At 39.8% G+C, this 17,164-nt stretch overlaps 1 protein-coding gene across 8 annotated transcripts in view; it reads left to right on the top strand.

Moving 5' to 3' along the window:
• The first annotated feature begins 2,109 nt into the window (after positions 1 to 2,109).
• The window catches only part of TAFA2 (TAFA chemokine like family member 2), a 179,704-nt gene continuing 164,649 nt past the window's right edge, over positions 2,110 to 17,164 (top strand). For 4 of the 8 annotated variants that reach the window (XR_003573101.1, XR_003573097.1, XR_003573096.1 and 1 more), the window contains exon 1: positions 13,412 to 13,435. Coding sequence is in view for 1 of the 8 variants with exons in the window: in XM_027900432.1 (XP_027756233.1) it covers positions 13,428 to 13,435 (8 nt within the window). In the remaining 7 variants the exon portion in view is untranslated. Of the gene's footprint in view, positions 3,061 to 13,411; positions 13,436 to 17,164 lie in introns of those variants that run through there. The other 4 variants (XR_003573100.1, XR_003573098.1, XR_003573099.1 and 1 more) reach the window with 4 other exon arrangements.

Here is a 17,164-nt window from a genome sequence, read left to right as displayed (position 1 = left end):
CATCTTTGGAGATAAGTCAGACTTACCAAGTAAGCATCTGTAACACCATCTGCACTGTATAGGTGCATGGCTCATTTCAGTTCTTCTCAGGAGTGTCTTTTGGGACACAGTTTCATGTGCATAGTGTCACACAACCTGTGTGTGAGTAGGTGAGTACTGCAGATTTGTTCAGATTTTCAGATGTTGTGCAAAGAGATCTGGAACAACTGCTCATGTGCAGCAGCATCACATTGTAAATAATGACCACATTTTTCAAGATTTGCATAGACAAAATTCCTGAGTTTTAAACCACGTCAGTGTGTCTCTTGCATTGTCTGCTGCTTTTTCTTTTGTTGTTTGCATGGGACTTGTTTGTTTTAATTGGGTGATTCTGTGCCTTCGGATGCATTTGCCAAATTTCTGTAACAGCAGGACACCAACATGAAACTAGCAAGTATCCTCTGGTCTTGTGTAGTCAGCTTGAGTGTAATGATACATGCAGGTAGAATAGTGCTCCTATAATGACAAGGTGTTTGCTATGTCCAAGGTGCAACAGCTGCTGTAGTTGCATTTTACTTGCTGTAGTTGCATTTTCAGTTTTTTTAATCATTTTTTTAATCCAGTAACTATACTTGTGATCCTACACTGACACAAGAAACAGGAAAGACTACCCATTCCACTATGTATTCTGATCATTTTGCATTGGTGGGACAGGATCCAATTCCTATGGACCCACATTAGTTTGGGTCTGCCTCGTGTCCTGAGATTACCTTGCTAATCGCAGCTCGATCTTGGTTGTTTCAGTTCCCTTTACATGATTTGTAGCTGTCGGCAAATCTAGAAACACAGTTACCAACTAGGGAAATCATGATGTTATTGTATCAGCTTCCAATGAATGAGATTTGTCTTTACGACCAGCAGCTTTTTAATTTGGCTGCAGTCAGCATCCAGGCATGTATGTGTGCTGCAGTGCTTTCTGCAACAGCGATTGTGACAGCTGCAGACCAGACTACTTTTAACTTTCCCTTTCCATACCAGCCTCTTTGTATTTCTTCCTTCAGCTGCATCACTGTGTGCAGGGTAGTCAACATTAAGCCTTCATTTTGCCTTTTATTTTTTTTTTTTCTGGCTGCATAGACCTTTAGGTCTGTATCTGCTTTGAGAAAAAAAACAAAATCAAACATTCTACAGATGCTTACTTACATAGAAAAACTGTAGCAGGAACAACAGCAAGAGGAGAACTGTTTCACTTCCCTCTTCTGTTTCTCACAAAGTTGACTATGAACATTATGTAAGATGTGGTAACAGTTAAGGACTCATCAAAAGGTCTTGTCTTAAAACTGGCTATTATACTAGCTAGTAGAATTAAAAATACACAACAGACGATCAGGTATATCAGTATGTCTCAATGCTGCATGCATCCATCCCTATTTAACAGTAGTGAAACAGAATTATAGGAGAAAACTAAGATTTTGACTCTGTCTGATATTACTTTAACGAACTACTTTCTCACCTTCTTTGGCTCTCTCCCCTCCACTTCTCTTTGACTGGCACAAAACACAGCAAGATAAATTAGGAAACTGTGCTTTTACTTATCCTTACCCAGAAACATTTCCCTGTGTTAATCAATAGCCGTGGCAGACGACTGCGAGCCGGTACCCGTTTTTAAGCTGGTCTTTAAATTCATTTTCTTAAGAGAGAGACCCGTACTATCTTCCCTCACTACCTCCCGAGTGCAGGTGCACAGACCAAGCCCGCTCTCCCACCACTCCGGGAACAGGGGCTCGGATGAGTCCGCGACTCTCCCGCCGCCGGAGCTGCCGTGCGTGACTCCCTTCTCCCTCTGGAGGGAGACACAGTCCAGCTTTTATCTGCCGCCGGTGTCACCGCATTCCTCCTGCCTCTGCCCCTGCTCCAGCCGCCGCGGCCCCCTCCCCCGGCACAACTGCCCGGCCCGGCCCGGCCCGGCGGCGCCCCCTCCCCGCCCCGCCTTCCGCTGCAGTGACATAGGGGGCTCGGGGTGGTGGCGGGGCAGTCGGGGGGACTTGGGCATCTTCGCCTCCCTGGCCATGTGCGCCTGTGCGGAAACTTGGCACCCCCAGCTCGCCGCTCGGAGAGGACGGGAGGGACGGGAGAGCGGCGCTTTGGGGCAGGCAGGGGAGGGGGCCCAGTCTGGGTGTGCTCAGGCCGAGGGGGCGGGCGCTGCAGACACAGCTCCGCTCCTCGGTTACACGGAGCGGTGGCCACGGGGACCTGGTGCCTCGTAAAGGGCTAGGAAGGAGAGCAACGAGCGGCCGGATAAATACGGGGGAGGAGAGGGGCGTCTCCTCCGCTTCCCACCCCTCCCATCTCCCCCGCCGCGCAGGGCGCGCTTGGAGCTCCCTCGGCTTGTTCGGGCGCCCGGAGCGGCTCCGCGCCCTGGTGCGGTGAGCGCAGGCTGGGTATGGGAGGCTGCTGCTGAAGGTGAAGCTCTCGCTCTCCAATTACTTTTCCCAAGAGGGAGAAGGAGGCTGCAGGAGGGGGAAGTCGTGCTGTGTGTGGACCGCAACACCAATCAGAGATGCTCTAACGGAGGGACTGCTGCAGGACGCGCCGGCTTCTCCTCCTTCCTATGCCGGCGGGGCTCAATCGGGACGGCGTGCAGCTGGCGAAGGGGCCGGAGGCACACCGGGCTGCAGGACTTCCTCATCCTCCGCTTTTTCAATAGCTCAAATACTTCGTCCTCTTTTCATTTTTCTTTTTTTTTTTTTTTTTAATACTCTGACATCGTGCACGAGAAACACTTCAAGTCCTCCCTCTCCTGTCAGTTCCTTCACCCTTCCTCTAGCATCTCTAGCCGGATTTCTGGTGTATTGCCAGAGAGGCGGGGGTAGACCCGGGCCCCGCGGGCGGCCGCTGCCCCAGCCCGGCCGAGCGGAGGGGAGCGGAGCCGAGCGGAGCGGGCACGGCGCCGCTCCGTGCCCCCGGGCGCTGGCGGGGCGCGGGGCGTGTGCCGGAGATGCCCGGGCGGTAAAGCTGGAGCTCCCCCCGAACGGGAGGCGGCCGATCATTAGGCGTTTCTAGCAAGAATCGGGACTGCAGGTAGGTGAGCAGAGCGCTCCGGGGGCGTGTATCTGGCCCGGCGCTGGTGGGGCCACCGGGAAGTCACCTCCGCTGTTGGCGGAGACCCCGCGGGGCTGAGGGCGCAAGCGGCCGCGGGGGGCCGGGCGTGGGGTGTGCGGGGGGGCTGCTCCGGGAGTGCGTCGTGCCGGTGCCCTAAAGTTGGAGAAAACCGGGACTGAGCAGGAGCTGCTTTGCCGTCCTTCTGCTGGGCGCCTAGGGCAGCCAGCTACAGCCTTGCGCCGGGCGATCCACAGGGCTTTTGTTTTCCTTTCTCATTTTCTTTGATTTTATTCAAAAGAACGGTTCGGCAGAGCCGGGGGTGGGGGTAGGTGGGTGGGTAACACGTTGGAGGATGGAGCAGGGGAACTCTCCCATTTTTCAACTTTTATAGGAAGGGTGGCCGCTAACTCACAGACCTTCGGGGACTTGGGGGTGGTTACTCTGCCCGGACGCCGTATAGGCCGCCTTCAGAGAGCGGCTGAAAGAGCGAGGAGTCCCTTTATGAATCGTAAAAAAAAAAAAAAAATAAAAAAAAAATAAAAAAAAAAAAAGAGAGACAATCTATGGCTTCGTTTCTTTCTGCCTGCAGTGCTCCCCGAGTTGTGGGTAGCGTATCTTGCCTCTCCACGTTGCTTTCTTTGCATTTCAATGGACTTATTTACCAACTAACATGTTTCAGGTTCTATATATCACAGTGAGAGGGGTTTTTCCCTTATTCCTTCCAATTTATAGCTTTGCAAGAGAAAGTTTGAAAATAACTTGCTTTGTTCCTATGGAGCTGTAGGATTGGACACCTGGTTATTAATGCAAAGAATAAAGACCAAGAGCTTGCACTGCCCTATTAGGAGTTTCCCTGTATGACTCTTCTGTATGTTCCTTACCAGCAGTTAAAATCATTGCTTAAAGGATTTTAAAATGAATGTGTAGTTAAAGTTCCCCCTTTCCAGCTTTTGCTTGGAGATGACCAGTATTTTCTTTTAAAGCACTAAGTACTTGACTTCTACCAACCTTCCTCCTCCCTCCAGTAACACTTGCTCAGTATTTAAAGAATCGTGCTTCGACTCCTGCAGAACTGTCAATTTAAATAATAAACATACTCAACCCTTATCTCTGCAAGCCCTGTAAAGCATTCGGGGTCGTAGGGTCTTCGCACCACAGTGGATACATTTAAATTGGTATTGACTAAATGATAATCGTTATCTGGTTTCTGTGTCTTACCATCTAGTTTCAGACTTTAGCATTCAACATTTAACACTTTAAAGCTACTTTATGGGCTAATTTAAGTGAAGTCAAATTGATAAATTGAGATTCTTTTCTGTAGTGTAGGGCAAACACTAGAAAAATAGTAGTTCAAGGGTACTAGGTGTATAGCTTAGCTGAAGTTGGGAAAGATCATACTAAGGTATTTTTATCAGAGGTGGCAAAGGTTACAGGTTTCATTATGCTTTTTCACAGTAACTGTGCAGTCATTTCATACTGATGCCTAAATCGTTTTTAAGTGTATAATGAACAGTAGTAAAGTAATTAATATAAATTTTAATTATTAATATTTTATTTCAGAGAGCTGATACTGCTGAGACTGTATTGGAAATCATGTGGGTTTTGTTTCATGTAGTTCCACTTTCCAAAACTACAGTACTGTTATTCTTATAAGTATAAATTACCTAAGTGCCATAATTTCAGTGGAAGGCTTTGCTTAGTTAGTTGATAGCAAATCAGATTTATTCTTCACTGGTTCCACACTGTTTTTTTGTACATTATGGGCTTTCAAAATTGTGGTATTAATTTTAGATACACTGCTGATAGTGGGTTACTTCGAGATAAAATCCTATCTTGCTGTTTTAATCAGAGAATGATGACTAATCTGGCAGTATCTTTTATTGTACTGGACACATAGGATAACCTTTTTACCTGGGTCTTCTTATGATCTGAGGGATCACAGATTTATGTGTAGATGCTTGTAATGCATTTGATGGTTCTGGTGGGGAATGCATGAAAAACTTGTTCTGAATGGATGTAAATAGATGTGTGTACAGATGGATATTGGAGATTGCTTTACTGGCAGGTTACAAAGTGATGATTCATTGAACCCTCTCTAGGTTTACATAAAGCAAATAATAATTTACATTGAATTGTGGTGGCAGAGAAAAATGTAGCAGCCAAGAAGTTTCATAATTTCATTACGGGTGAGGACAGACTTGATAAGACATCTTTACAAATGCAGGCAGTATGTTTTTGGTAAGCAAAATATAACCATGGAGTTTTTGAGATCTGAGCATCTTCACACTTAAATTTATTGGTGTCTGTGTTGCTACTTACCAACCAGTATAAAGCCTAAATAGTGTACTAGAAAGATGCTGCATTTATTACATTGTATGTTTTACTTACTGTAAATAAGTAATGCAACAGTGCTAAGTAGTTATCAGACTAAAGGAAATCACTGACTTTGGAAGACAGAAAATCACATTCCTTGATACTCATCTTATACACAGAAATGTGATCATCTTGAAAAATTGTTTTGGATACAACTATCAGTGAGCAAGCAGTTCTATTCCTCTGTTTTAACTTCTGCTGGATTTTATTAGAAATGCTTCATTAAGTCACATTATTCTGCAGCTGTTTGTTCACTGAAAATTAAAATAAAAATCAGGAAATTTATCCAGCAAAGCAGTAATATTTCCTTTGTTAAGTACTGAAAGTTCAAATAATAATAAAAAAATCCTTTGGCATCAGTGTGCCAGAAGCACTGAGTACATCCTATTTTAGTGATATATGGGTGGCATTTACAGATGCAATTCATCAATGTATTTGTTAGTCAAACGTCATCAAACAAAGAAGATAAATTACAGTAAACAAAGACTGCATGGTAGTACAGAGGGTAAAGCAAGGGAAGACCCTACAAATCTAATTAATTAGTGTTTAGTCTCATATTTACAGTCTATATTTAAACATCTCATTTAAATGTCTTTCATAGTTTTTCTCCTGCAGCTCCAGGTAATTCAGGTAACAATAGCTTTTCACTGGAAAATGCATTTTTCATTTGCCTTCTGAAATGCTGAATTTTAAAAACATTGAGGCAAAAGTTGTGTTAGGATGAATATAATAGGTCCTATGCCAGAAGAACTGAATAGTGACCTGTCCCTGTTTGTGACCGTTTTTACATGTTAAGAGGGGAATCCCCAACTGATGTAGGCTTTCATTGCTCCCTAGGAGTAGTTGAAGCTCTGATATTTTAAACCAGCTGGAGTATTTGCTCCATTATCTTTAGATCACTGAATTTAAGAGTGAACTTTAAAAGGGTTTTGCTTGCCTTTTTTTTTTTTCCATGAGAAAACGTTTGCATGGTATATTGAGCTTCACAGAATCCATTGTAAGTGCATATCTTCATGTTTGAAATACTTTTTAAAAACACAAGCTCGCTCTGGGAGATATTTCAGTAGAAAATGTAACCTTGTGATTTGGTTTTGTAAGCTGTTAATATTTACTTTAAAACACTTCTCATGACTGGTTTCAGGTGTCTAAAACTCATCAGGCATAAGAATGAATGTGAAAACATCAATAGTAATGTTGTTCATTTTTCCTGATGACAGCTACAGAGCTATCTCCTTTTGCTCTTGGTAGAACTTGGGTTTTGTGCTTTGCTTCTTTATACACCCTTGCCAACCACTTGTTTGCCATATGTAGTGAGTTCTTCATCAAAAGAGAAGACAAAATGATAATGTCCACCTGATGTACTTTTTCATACTACTAGTGCAGAGCATTCACATTTTTAAGATAAACAATGGAAGGCATTTTTACGTAGCTTCTTTCATGCCTTATGTTTTGAAAAATACTTTGGAGATAGAAGAGAGAAAATAAAGATATTGTGCTTTACAGTACTGGGTATGGCAGGACACTACATACTTGGCTTTTTTCAGTGACTTCATCTCATTTTATCTTTCTTAGCTTTTCCTTTTGTTTGGATATGTCAGTACAGTGATTTGTAGAATGCACTGTAGCTGTAGCTATTGCTTGAAGTAGCACTATAAAAAGCTTTGTATGGATTTGATTCTTAGTCCTTAAATAAACACTTACAAGAGTAGCTCCTGTATCCTTTGTGGTATGGAAGAACTGCTTATATAATTGCATGGGTAAAAAGTTGGAAATTTTTTTTATTTTTTTTTTTCTCCGAAGCTTATCAAACCTCACAATCTGTGGTATGTTAATAGCTTGCATTTTCTAGTTGCCTCACTTCACATCTTGCTGATCTTGTAATATGAAACTTGAACACAGGTCTCTCGGTACCAGGGCAGCATTGTGTACAGCTGCCTCAACTGTGACCATCCATTTAACAATGCCAAGGGGAGAGCCACAGTGCAGGGTGGCACACAGATGTAAGCACACATAGCTTTTTTTTTTTTGACTCCTGGGTGTTTGGTAATCTTCTATGCCTATATCATGAATTTGAGTAAGGCTGCAAAAGGTGCTTTAGATTGACAAACTTCACAAGTAAATAAATGAACAATGGCAGCTAAACAAACCCAACTGGCTGTATAAATAGCAAAATATTAAGAAATGCATCAGTAAGTATCAAACACTTTTAACATAGATAACCAAATTTTTATTCTTGGTTGTATGCTGGCCCCTCTCTCTTTGAAATATTTATGGCCTCCTCTGTGCTATGTAAGATTCAGTATTTGAAGATGAGATATTGGTCTAGATGGACCACTGGCTTGATCTAATAAGGCAATTTCCTTGTTGAAATGCAAGGAACTGGTATTGCAGTACTGTGTATTTTAAATGCCTTACTAGAACCAAAGTGCAATTACTTGGTTTTGCTTTATTTTTTCACTTTTAAAAGCAGGATATAATACATTTCTAAAATAAAGCTGTCAGTAACATGCAGTCTCACACCAACTCCTCTAGAGACAGGAGCATAGACCTGACAAGTCTCTCACACTTGCAGTGATACTCTTATGTTGGATTTCTTCTACTCCCTCACTGTGGTTTCTGCATCACATATTGATAAGGCAGAACTGTGGCTTCTGGTCCATCTGACCACAAACCAGTTGGCTGCACAGCATGTGCCCCTTGTCTCATCTGCGTCTGACATGCCGTGTATGGATGGGGTAGAGGGTATGGTTTAGCCCTTGGATCACCAAGTGGATTTTCTTGCTCATCTGAGCATCTTTGTGCAGAACAGTCTTCCTGGTTACAGGCACTCCTTGCCTTCTCCTTCACCATGTGAAACTGCACGTATGAGAGAACTGGAAGTCTCTGATACGCAGTCCTGGTATAAGTGCTGCCTTCTGCCTCGTGACTGTGAGTTTGGGAGAGCTGTGAGCACTGTCTTGGAACTATGTACCCTAGATCCCCTTTCAGTTGAGATTTTCCACTGTTTGTTCCTGTTTAAGACACCTGTTTTGCCTTTCAAGTTCTAGAATAACCATAATTTCTGGCTGTTGTGTTATCGCACTTAATGGTACTACAAAGTCACACAGAAAGGCTCGGTGGCTCTGAGGAAAGATAATAGCTGTCTGTGCTATTTGTGTGTTGTAAACTGTTTGAAATTTGTATCTTTTTGTTTCTCTTTGTCTAGGATGAGTTACTAGTCTTAGTTTGGTTTGTACTGTAGAAGTGTCCAAGTCACAAAAGTCACCACTGGCAAAAAGTAGGGTGTGCACAGAGAAGCAAAACCTGAGGTCAGATCATGCAAGGCATTTCAGCTGTGTGTGGCTTCAGTTGGACTAATCAAATTAATTATGTGCTGTAAGTCTTTTCTGAATCAAGCCAGAATAAATGACTAACTGCTCAGAGTGATCTATGTTAGAAGGAGTGTAGGTGGGGTGCTGTTGTGATGACTATCTTTGTGTCTGTATTCTGGGTATAATTTTAAGACTTGAGCTTTATTTCAGTGGTTTGTCAGTCCTACACCTTTTATAAACATTCAATCCCCTTATATTCAGAAAAGAGACTATGTAACAGCAAGTAAATTTCAGAAAGATGCTACAGGTAACTGCTCTGTATTATAGTGTTAGAGACTGCAGTTACAATAATATAAATTTTCAAATGTGATTTTATTAGTGTGGCACTAAAGTAAAATATTACTTTCTGACCAAGTATATCAGGCTATGGTATTCATGCAAGAAATGAAGTCATGTTTAGAGCTTAATTGCAGAAAAAAGATTTGTTTCAGCACCATCACAAGAGAAGAATACCCTCTCTGGACTGTGTTACCTGTGCAAAGTTAGCATCCAAATTTATTGTAACAAAGAGGCTATTACTAAATAAGCTGGGAAATTTTATCTGGAGGTCTGGTAACAGCAGCAAATACAGAGAGATAAGTTTTGTTTTATAATCTTACTGGAATAAAGACAGAAGAAATATTGTATTTATATGCTAACATAACATACCATAAATTCAGATACAATATTATTAGTTAATACACTCACACTTCTCATTATTAATGATCCTACTTTTTTTCTGTTCAGTCTAGAGATTCATGAGGGATAAACCTTGCACTGGAATTAAGGTAATACTTAAAACACATTAAAGCCAAAGTGTACAAATCTTCATAATCAAAGCATTACACTGATATTTGTGCAATGGGTGTTCAAAGAAAGATATGACCATGAACCCTGCTTGAATTTCTGATTAAGGGAATGTTGATTTCCTCCTCCTCCCCCAATGCAGATTAATTTTCCTTTATTTCAATGAGATTTTGTTATTCTGTTTGTAAACATTATCTGCGATTCTGAGCCCACGCCTTGCAGCTCTTTGTACATTACTATGTGCCTTTACACTGTGAGACGTTTTAGGTGGCTTTAGCCCTTCTGTTTGTGCAGGCTGGTGTGGCACCTGTTTGTGCCCATGTAAATGCATAACTGCCCTCTCGCATTCTGGTCATGTCTGCATCCTCTTGTGTTACTGTTGGGGTCACTACCTTTGGAAAAGGTACTAGGAGAAAGTTTAAACTTAGCTTAGCAGTTCTGAGCTTCTTTTGCTTTGAGGCTGTGCTATAATGTTTTAGGTTTGGGGCCTTTTTGACAGTTTAATCATGTATGTTTCAAATATTCTTTGGAGTTGCTTTGATTTGTTGCATGATTATAAATATATATTTGACATTTAGTAAATACCCACTTCATGCTTCTAAAAATTACGTATGCTTTCAAAATCATACTCAGAACAATGAGTTTGTATGTTTTAATACGTTAGTACGTATGCTAACAAACAGTATGATTTCCCATTGGAAGATAAATTAAAAAATTGCTAATTCACCTGTATGAACTCTGCATGAAACCCCACTGCGAGAAAATTGTTGACACAGCTATGACTAGCTGCAGGAATACTCCAAGTCTCTTTAATATGACATCTTGTTCCCATTCCCACTTTAAAAATTGAACACCCAATAATGACACTCATATTCTCCCTTTCCTCAGCATGCTCTCAGCTGCTCATAACCTAACTTTTTCTCCTCTGTCTCTCTTTGTCCTTCCTTTTCTCTTCACTGTTCACCTCATCTGCATTGGTGTCATATGATCTTTCCGAATGTCAAGCAAATGCAGACTGCAGTCAGCATTACCAAATTGCTTTCCTGCCAGAAAAGTCTCTTTTCGTGTACATGACCCATCATCTCACAGTTAGCTGCAAGTAATTCTGATTCCCAAATTTACAATGTATTTCTTTTTTAATGAGCTATTAGACATTATACACTTTTTAACTTCATTTCTTTTGACTAACTGCATTTCTCCTGATAATGATAGCTTTAGAAAGAAACAATTAATTTGAAACTGCTTCTGTAACAGAAGTGGCATTATTTAGATAGCATTCCTCCATATCCATGCTCTAGGGATTATCTCCTTAGGATATATTTATATATGGAAACTCCTGGAGACCTCTCTATGAGCCCAACAACCACCACGGTGTCATCACTAATATAGACAAGGCTACTGCATAAGCTATTTTAATAAAACACAAAAGGAAAATAGGTAGATGAATGGATGTAGTGGTTAGTTTTTGCTTTGTCTAATGAAAAAAGATTATTTATGTACTTTCTTCACCCCAGAGAATGTTGTGAGTGAACTTAAGCACAAACACAAATAATATTCCATATATATTGCATAGATTTGGACATTTTGGAATTGTATTCTTTTGGTAATGATAATATTAAATTTGTTAGAATAATTCTTCAAATTCAGTGTTGTCTAATAAAAACTTTACAAAAACTGCAGATGACTCAATAACAATGAATGAGTTCATTCAACTTTTGTGGCTCACAGGATTCATTACATCTGTGTATTTATTAAATCTAATGTTATCTGCTAGTGCAGGCTATATCATCCTGGTTTTGTCACTGCACTTAATGACATCTAGTTAGTGGATACATATTAAATGTATATGCAACCTGCCAAATGCTTACCTTGTGCTAAATCCCTATAAGCTTTACATGAATTCTAATATTTTTGTTTTTCCTCTGCTAGTTAGAGTTCCACTTTAGCAAAATATGGAAATGATTAACAGAAGGGAATCTTATCGATGACTCTGTGATGGAAGTTGGTTGAAATGTACATTTAAAAAAGTTTTCATCTTTCAGGTTGAACCTTATGTTCCAGCTGCAGGAAAAGTGTCTAACAGGCACTCTTCATTGGTTGAAAGTTGGAGCTCATACCTAATTCTCACAGTTACTTTGTGGGAACAATATTGAAAACATTCCTGGGAGAAAATGTCCTTTCTCTGAATCAGTAGGTGTTAAATGCAGATTCAAAATGAGTGCAAGATACATATGATTGAAAAACGTGCTGAGAAGTTCAGGTACTATGCAGGATCCTTGTCACCTTAGTATTTGAAGGGTGTGATGGATATCCTCTGCTCTGTTGGATACTGTAAGTTCACACCTTATGCACCTCTGCAACCCTGTTTGAGTAAATAGCTAAGTATACAGGTGACTAAGTTGTCAAGCAGATTTATACAGGTGACTAAGTTGTCCAGCAGATAACTTTACTTCCCTCGTTTCTCTTGAAGACAAAACTTTTTGGTTCATCACTGCTTCAGTTCAGTTGCAATCTTTTCTGATTTCTTAGCACAGCAATATGACAGGCCTAGTTCTGTCAGCTGAAATAATAAAATATTTCTCACTAGTGAATGATTCAGGTAATTCAAAGCCAGATTTTAAAAGCAAAACATATTTTACTCTCCCAAACTTCCTACCCATTAAAAAGAGAGATAAAATAGAAGTCTATGTATACCCAATCCTACCTAAACTTTAATGTTTTACTGGAAAAATCAAGAAGCTATGATTTAATGCTATGTCTGCAGCTATTCTGAGTTGCATATTTCCGTCTCTGTATCTTTCTTTCAGTGTCTTAAGTAATTGTTGGTAATTCGTGGCCTCCTTCCTGGAGAGATGACTTGTAGCTGTCTGGTTCTTTTAATTTCTGTATGTATTCTAGTCTAGACCAGAAGATATGTAGAACTTTTATCTAGCACCTGAAAAGAACATTTTTCCATTTACTAGCCAAGCCATTATGTCTTTAAGTTACTGGCCCTTCACAGACATATTTATTCTTTTTTTTATTTACAACTGGTTCTTCCCCTTGCATATAAAATACATTTACATCCCCATAAGTATAACAATCCTTAAACCAGTATGAACTGGTTGTATAGGAATAGCTATGTGACAGTCAGAAAATTAGTGTGCATAAATCTACATTACCAACAGAAACCATGAAATAAAAACACATAGTTTTTCTGGATATACAATATATTCCTGGTTCAGCAGTGGGTTATGAAGTTCAGATCCACAGTGATGATCATAGCCATGCCACATTGTAAAGGCTTAAAGGTACAGCTTTCTCTGTATTACCACTTTTGGGTTGTTGTTTGTTGACTAATTAACAATTTTTCAGTTGGTCTTTGCCAAAAGATGAGTCAGACCCACTATAATGATTTCAGGTATTATACTACAGGTAGTTCTGGAGGTAGAGGGGATGGATGATGAAACTCTGTACGTAATGATCTGTTGGCTCCCACAGTGTGATTGTTTCAGGTAGACGCTACTGTTTGAAAATCCTTGTTCTCTTTGGTTTCTCTTTCCCTTCAGGTCAGGAGAATTCTTGAATTTAATTCATTGTCCATGAGGCAAGTGATTGGAGCCCACTGGAAAAGAAAATAGCATAGTGGACAGTTTCTCTGTTTTGTTTTTATCAGCTGTTGATGAGGTTCTCCAGTGACTGTGGTCTTGATAAAGACTTTTCGTTTTTATCCATTATATCTCTTTTGTGAAGAAGAATAGTTGTTTTTCTGTTAAGGAGCTTCAATAGTGGCCAGAGTCAGAAACAAGTGGGACTAGAATCTAATAGAAGAAGGAAATGAAAATGTAAGAAAAGTACTGCTTCGTACTTTGACAAATGCTTTGTCATATTCTTTCTGTTGGTTCACAGTAGCCAATGTTTCACATAACACTTTACAGGAGGACTTATATAATACTAATTTTGTAGAGGCATTGAATAGTTGTTTCCATTTTGGAGGAAAGAACTGTACCTGGCCTCTGCCTTCTGTTCTGTTTTTATTTTGTGCTCTTTTCATATTTTTGGATGATACTTCATTAGTGTTTCGCAGAAATATTTAACCATACACTGGAGAAAAGCATGTCTGCCAATGACTTTCTATTGAAACCTGGTTTGTAAGGCCTTTTCATTTTCAACTAGTGTAAATGCTTTCTAGCATTGAAGAAAACAAAGCCATAATTGGGGAAGGGAAGAATGATGAAGAGAATGTGTATGTCCTTCCTTTTAATTTAAACAATCTTTAACTTAGGCTTCTGCCCAAGAAATATTTTCTTTGAAAAACTAAACCAAATCTGTTGTTACAGAATTATGGCATATTTTGAGTTGGAAGGGAAGTCCAGCTCACAATTCATAAGTGAAAGGCACATAAAGGGATTGAACCCACAGCCTTGGCATTATTTGTACCATGCTCTAACCAACTGAGCTATTGGCAGCTTTAGATTCTTTGATTTAGAATTTTTTAAAAGAGATTATTTTTCTTTTTTTTTTTTTTTTTTAATTGTGTTTGATTAGTAACTACATACTAACAATTAGGAACTTCTGTATACTTACAAATACAATCTTCTAGAAAAATTGGATTTCTGAGTTAAATGCCCCTCACCCCAATGAATAGTAATGCCAACTACATTAAGTATCATGTAATAAGAGGGTACAACTCCTTAGTTTTCTTTTTACCAGCATAACAATTTATAGTAGTAATGTTCTGTGGGAGTCCTCATTTGCCAGTTTAATTTGCAGTGAGCTTGTAATGATTCCTGAACTCGATTTGATTTTTTTCCCTTTTTTTGTCATTTGAGGGCACTTCCTCATATCTCTTGAGTGCTTTCAATATACTTTTTCTGTCTTTGAGCAGAGCCATCATTTTGCCTTTCCAGAATACACACTGACCTTCACCACCAGATTTTCTTGGTGGGTCTAACTGATTTGTGTCCAGATTTGAATAAAACAGGAAGTTATTTTTAATATTAAGAATCAAATATAGTAAAATATAAAATGGATTTTAAAATGCAGCCTGTCCTTTTTATATTACTCTTCAGTCATCTCTTGCATTTGGTAGCCCAGGTTGGTTTGACTTCAGCACTTGGTCACAGATCTAACATAATAGCTTTTTCAGAAAAAGCTAAAGGACTAGAGCAACAGACACCACAATCATTAACGTTGGTTATTAAAATAGCATCATATCCCTTCACGGTTAACTCCAAGTGTTCAGTTTCTCTCCTAGCCTTCAATACTATAAAGCTTTCAGACTGAGCACTGCCTACCTCCTTTTTAATTTCAGTCTCCGAGGTGATGAAGGAGGTTTAAAACCTGCTCAGGTGGCCTAGATCTGTCAGAGAAAAGAGAGTCAAACCCTTCACATAACCATTGCAGATACTCTGAAATTCACTTTGTGAATCTCATATAATAAAAGCTCTTTGGGTGGCTGATTTTGATTGAAAAGGTGAAAGTGGAGCCACCTTTCAGCATTTTCAGCACTAATAAAACTTATTTTGGAATTTACCTTTTCACTGATATTACCAAATCTGAAAGCTGAATAACAGCTTCAACTGTGTTTTACCACCACCTTGTGTTACTTGATTGACCTGAATATCTTTTCCCAGTAATTAAATTTTATGACTTGAAATGATACAACTAGGCATAGCAGTAGTCTCATAGGTCTCATAGTATTACGTTCCTTTGCCTGTTCAAAAGTATGGTAGTAATTTTATTTTTTTAAGTTATTCTTTTTAATCTTGAAGCCTCTGCTCAAAAGTGTATTAAACTCTCTGGTATTTGGAGAAGCGTAATAATGGTGCATCATCAAATAAAATTCCTGAGCCAGCATACGGAATCTGAAAAGAGCACCTTTTTAGACATCTCCCTCTCTTTTTCAAAAAACCCCCAAACCCCACAAACTACACATGATTAAAAGTAAATACACCTTTAGTTGTGGTTAATTTTGTTGTCAGATAATGAACCATACAAAGGTACATTTGAAGTTAAAATATCCTACTTTAATGGAAATAGAAACTCCTTCTTTAGAGACTTGAGTGATCTGTAAAGAGTAAAACACTTTGCGTGTCACCTTGTTCAAGTTTTGTGAAGTTTAAAGAAGAGTCCAGTGCTGCTTGATTTTAGGTGTTGGAAAGCTGGTCATAACCTGCCAAAAAGGACAGCAGAGGCAGGCTTCAGCTTGAGATTAACTCCCAAAATAGTTGTCTAGTTGCAATGGTCTACATGTGAGGTATTTGCATTAGCTTCATAGTCAAGTGAGATCCAGGGTAGGGTTCAACTACTTAACATAATTTAAAACTCTCTGGAGCATCTTGTCTGACCTCCAAGTGCTGCTTCAGCTGGGTGCAGAATCCTATCTGAATCTGATGCCTTGCATCACATCTGCCAATCCCTTGTCTTGGGCATCTCAGATAGTTCTAGATGGTTATGTTCAGGCACTGGAATCCTATTGCTTATCAATAGGCATGTAGAATGACTGTGCTTGCTTTAAAACAGATTTTGGATCAACTAAATTGTACTTGAAGTCACAGCAAGTTGGTCAAATTGAATAACTTACCTTAAAGGTAGAACTTTAATTGTAGTGAACATTTTAGATGTATCAAAGTATTTAAGATACTTGGATAGAGTTTATGGTAATGTACCAGATCAATAATATGTCCGACATCATTCTTTTTCTCTGTACTTGGCACTGGTGAGGCCACACTTTGAGTACTATTTCCAGTTCTTGGCCCTTCACTACAAGGACAGTGATGTGCTGGAGTGTATCCAGAGAAGGGCAGTAAGCTGGTGAAGGGTCTGGAGCACAAGTCTTATGTGGAGCAGCTGAGGAAGCTGGAGTTGTTCAGCCTGGAGAAGAGGAAGTTCAGGGGAGACCCTCTTGCTCTCTACAACTACCTGAAGGGAGGTTGTAGCTTGGTGGAGGTCAGCCTCTTCTCCTGAGCAAATAGCAATAGGATGAGAGGAAAAAGCCTCAAGGTGCACCAAGGGAGGTTCAGGTTGGACATCAGGAAGAATTTCTTCATGGAAAGGGTGGTTAAGCATTGGGACAGGGTGCCCAGGGAAGTGTTCCTTTGAAATATTCAGGAAACAACTGGATGCAGCGCTAGTGCTAAGATTTAGTTGGCAAGGTAGTGATCAGTCAAAGGTTGGACTTGATGATGTTGAAGGTTGTTTCAAACCTTAGTGATTCTATGATTTAGTTAACTGAACTTGGTACTTATATTTCAATATCTAAATTTAGGTGCAATAATCTCAAACATATTGGTACCTGTGTTACAGATAGAAACATTTGGATGATACTCTCAGGCACATGGTGTGTAACTCTTGGGAATGGTCTTGTGCAGAGTTGGACTTGATGATGGACCTTGTATATCCCTTCCAACTCTGCACGTTCTGTGATAACAGAAAGAATAATAGCATCAATTATTCTGTATAAGAATATACAACAATTATTAATTAACCTTGGAGAAAATTTCTGCTAAAACTTATTTTCTTCTCTTTTGTTTGTCTTTAGTCATGTAGTCTAATGCAAAATCCTAATGTGT

This window comes from Empidonax traillii, unplaced genomic scaffold (genome assembly GCF_003031625.1).
Source record: "Empidonax traillii isolate 1590-97213 ecotype Southwest subspecies unplaced genomic scaffold, ASM303162v1 scaffold726:size354854, whole genome shotgun sequence".
Lineage (NCBI taxonomy): Eukaryota > Metazoa > Chordata > Aves > Passeriformes > Tyrannidae > Empidonax > Empidonax traillii.
Note: the sequence above shows the minus strand (reverse complement) of the source record. Positions and strands in the feature narration are given on the sequence as shown.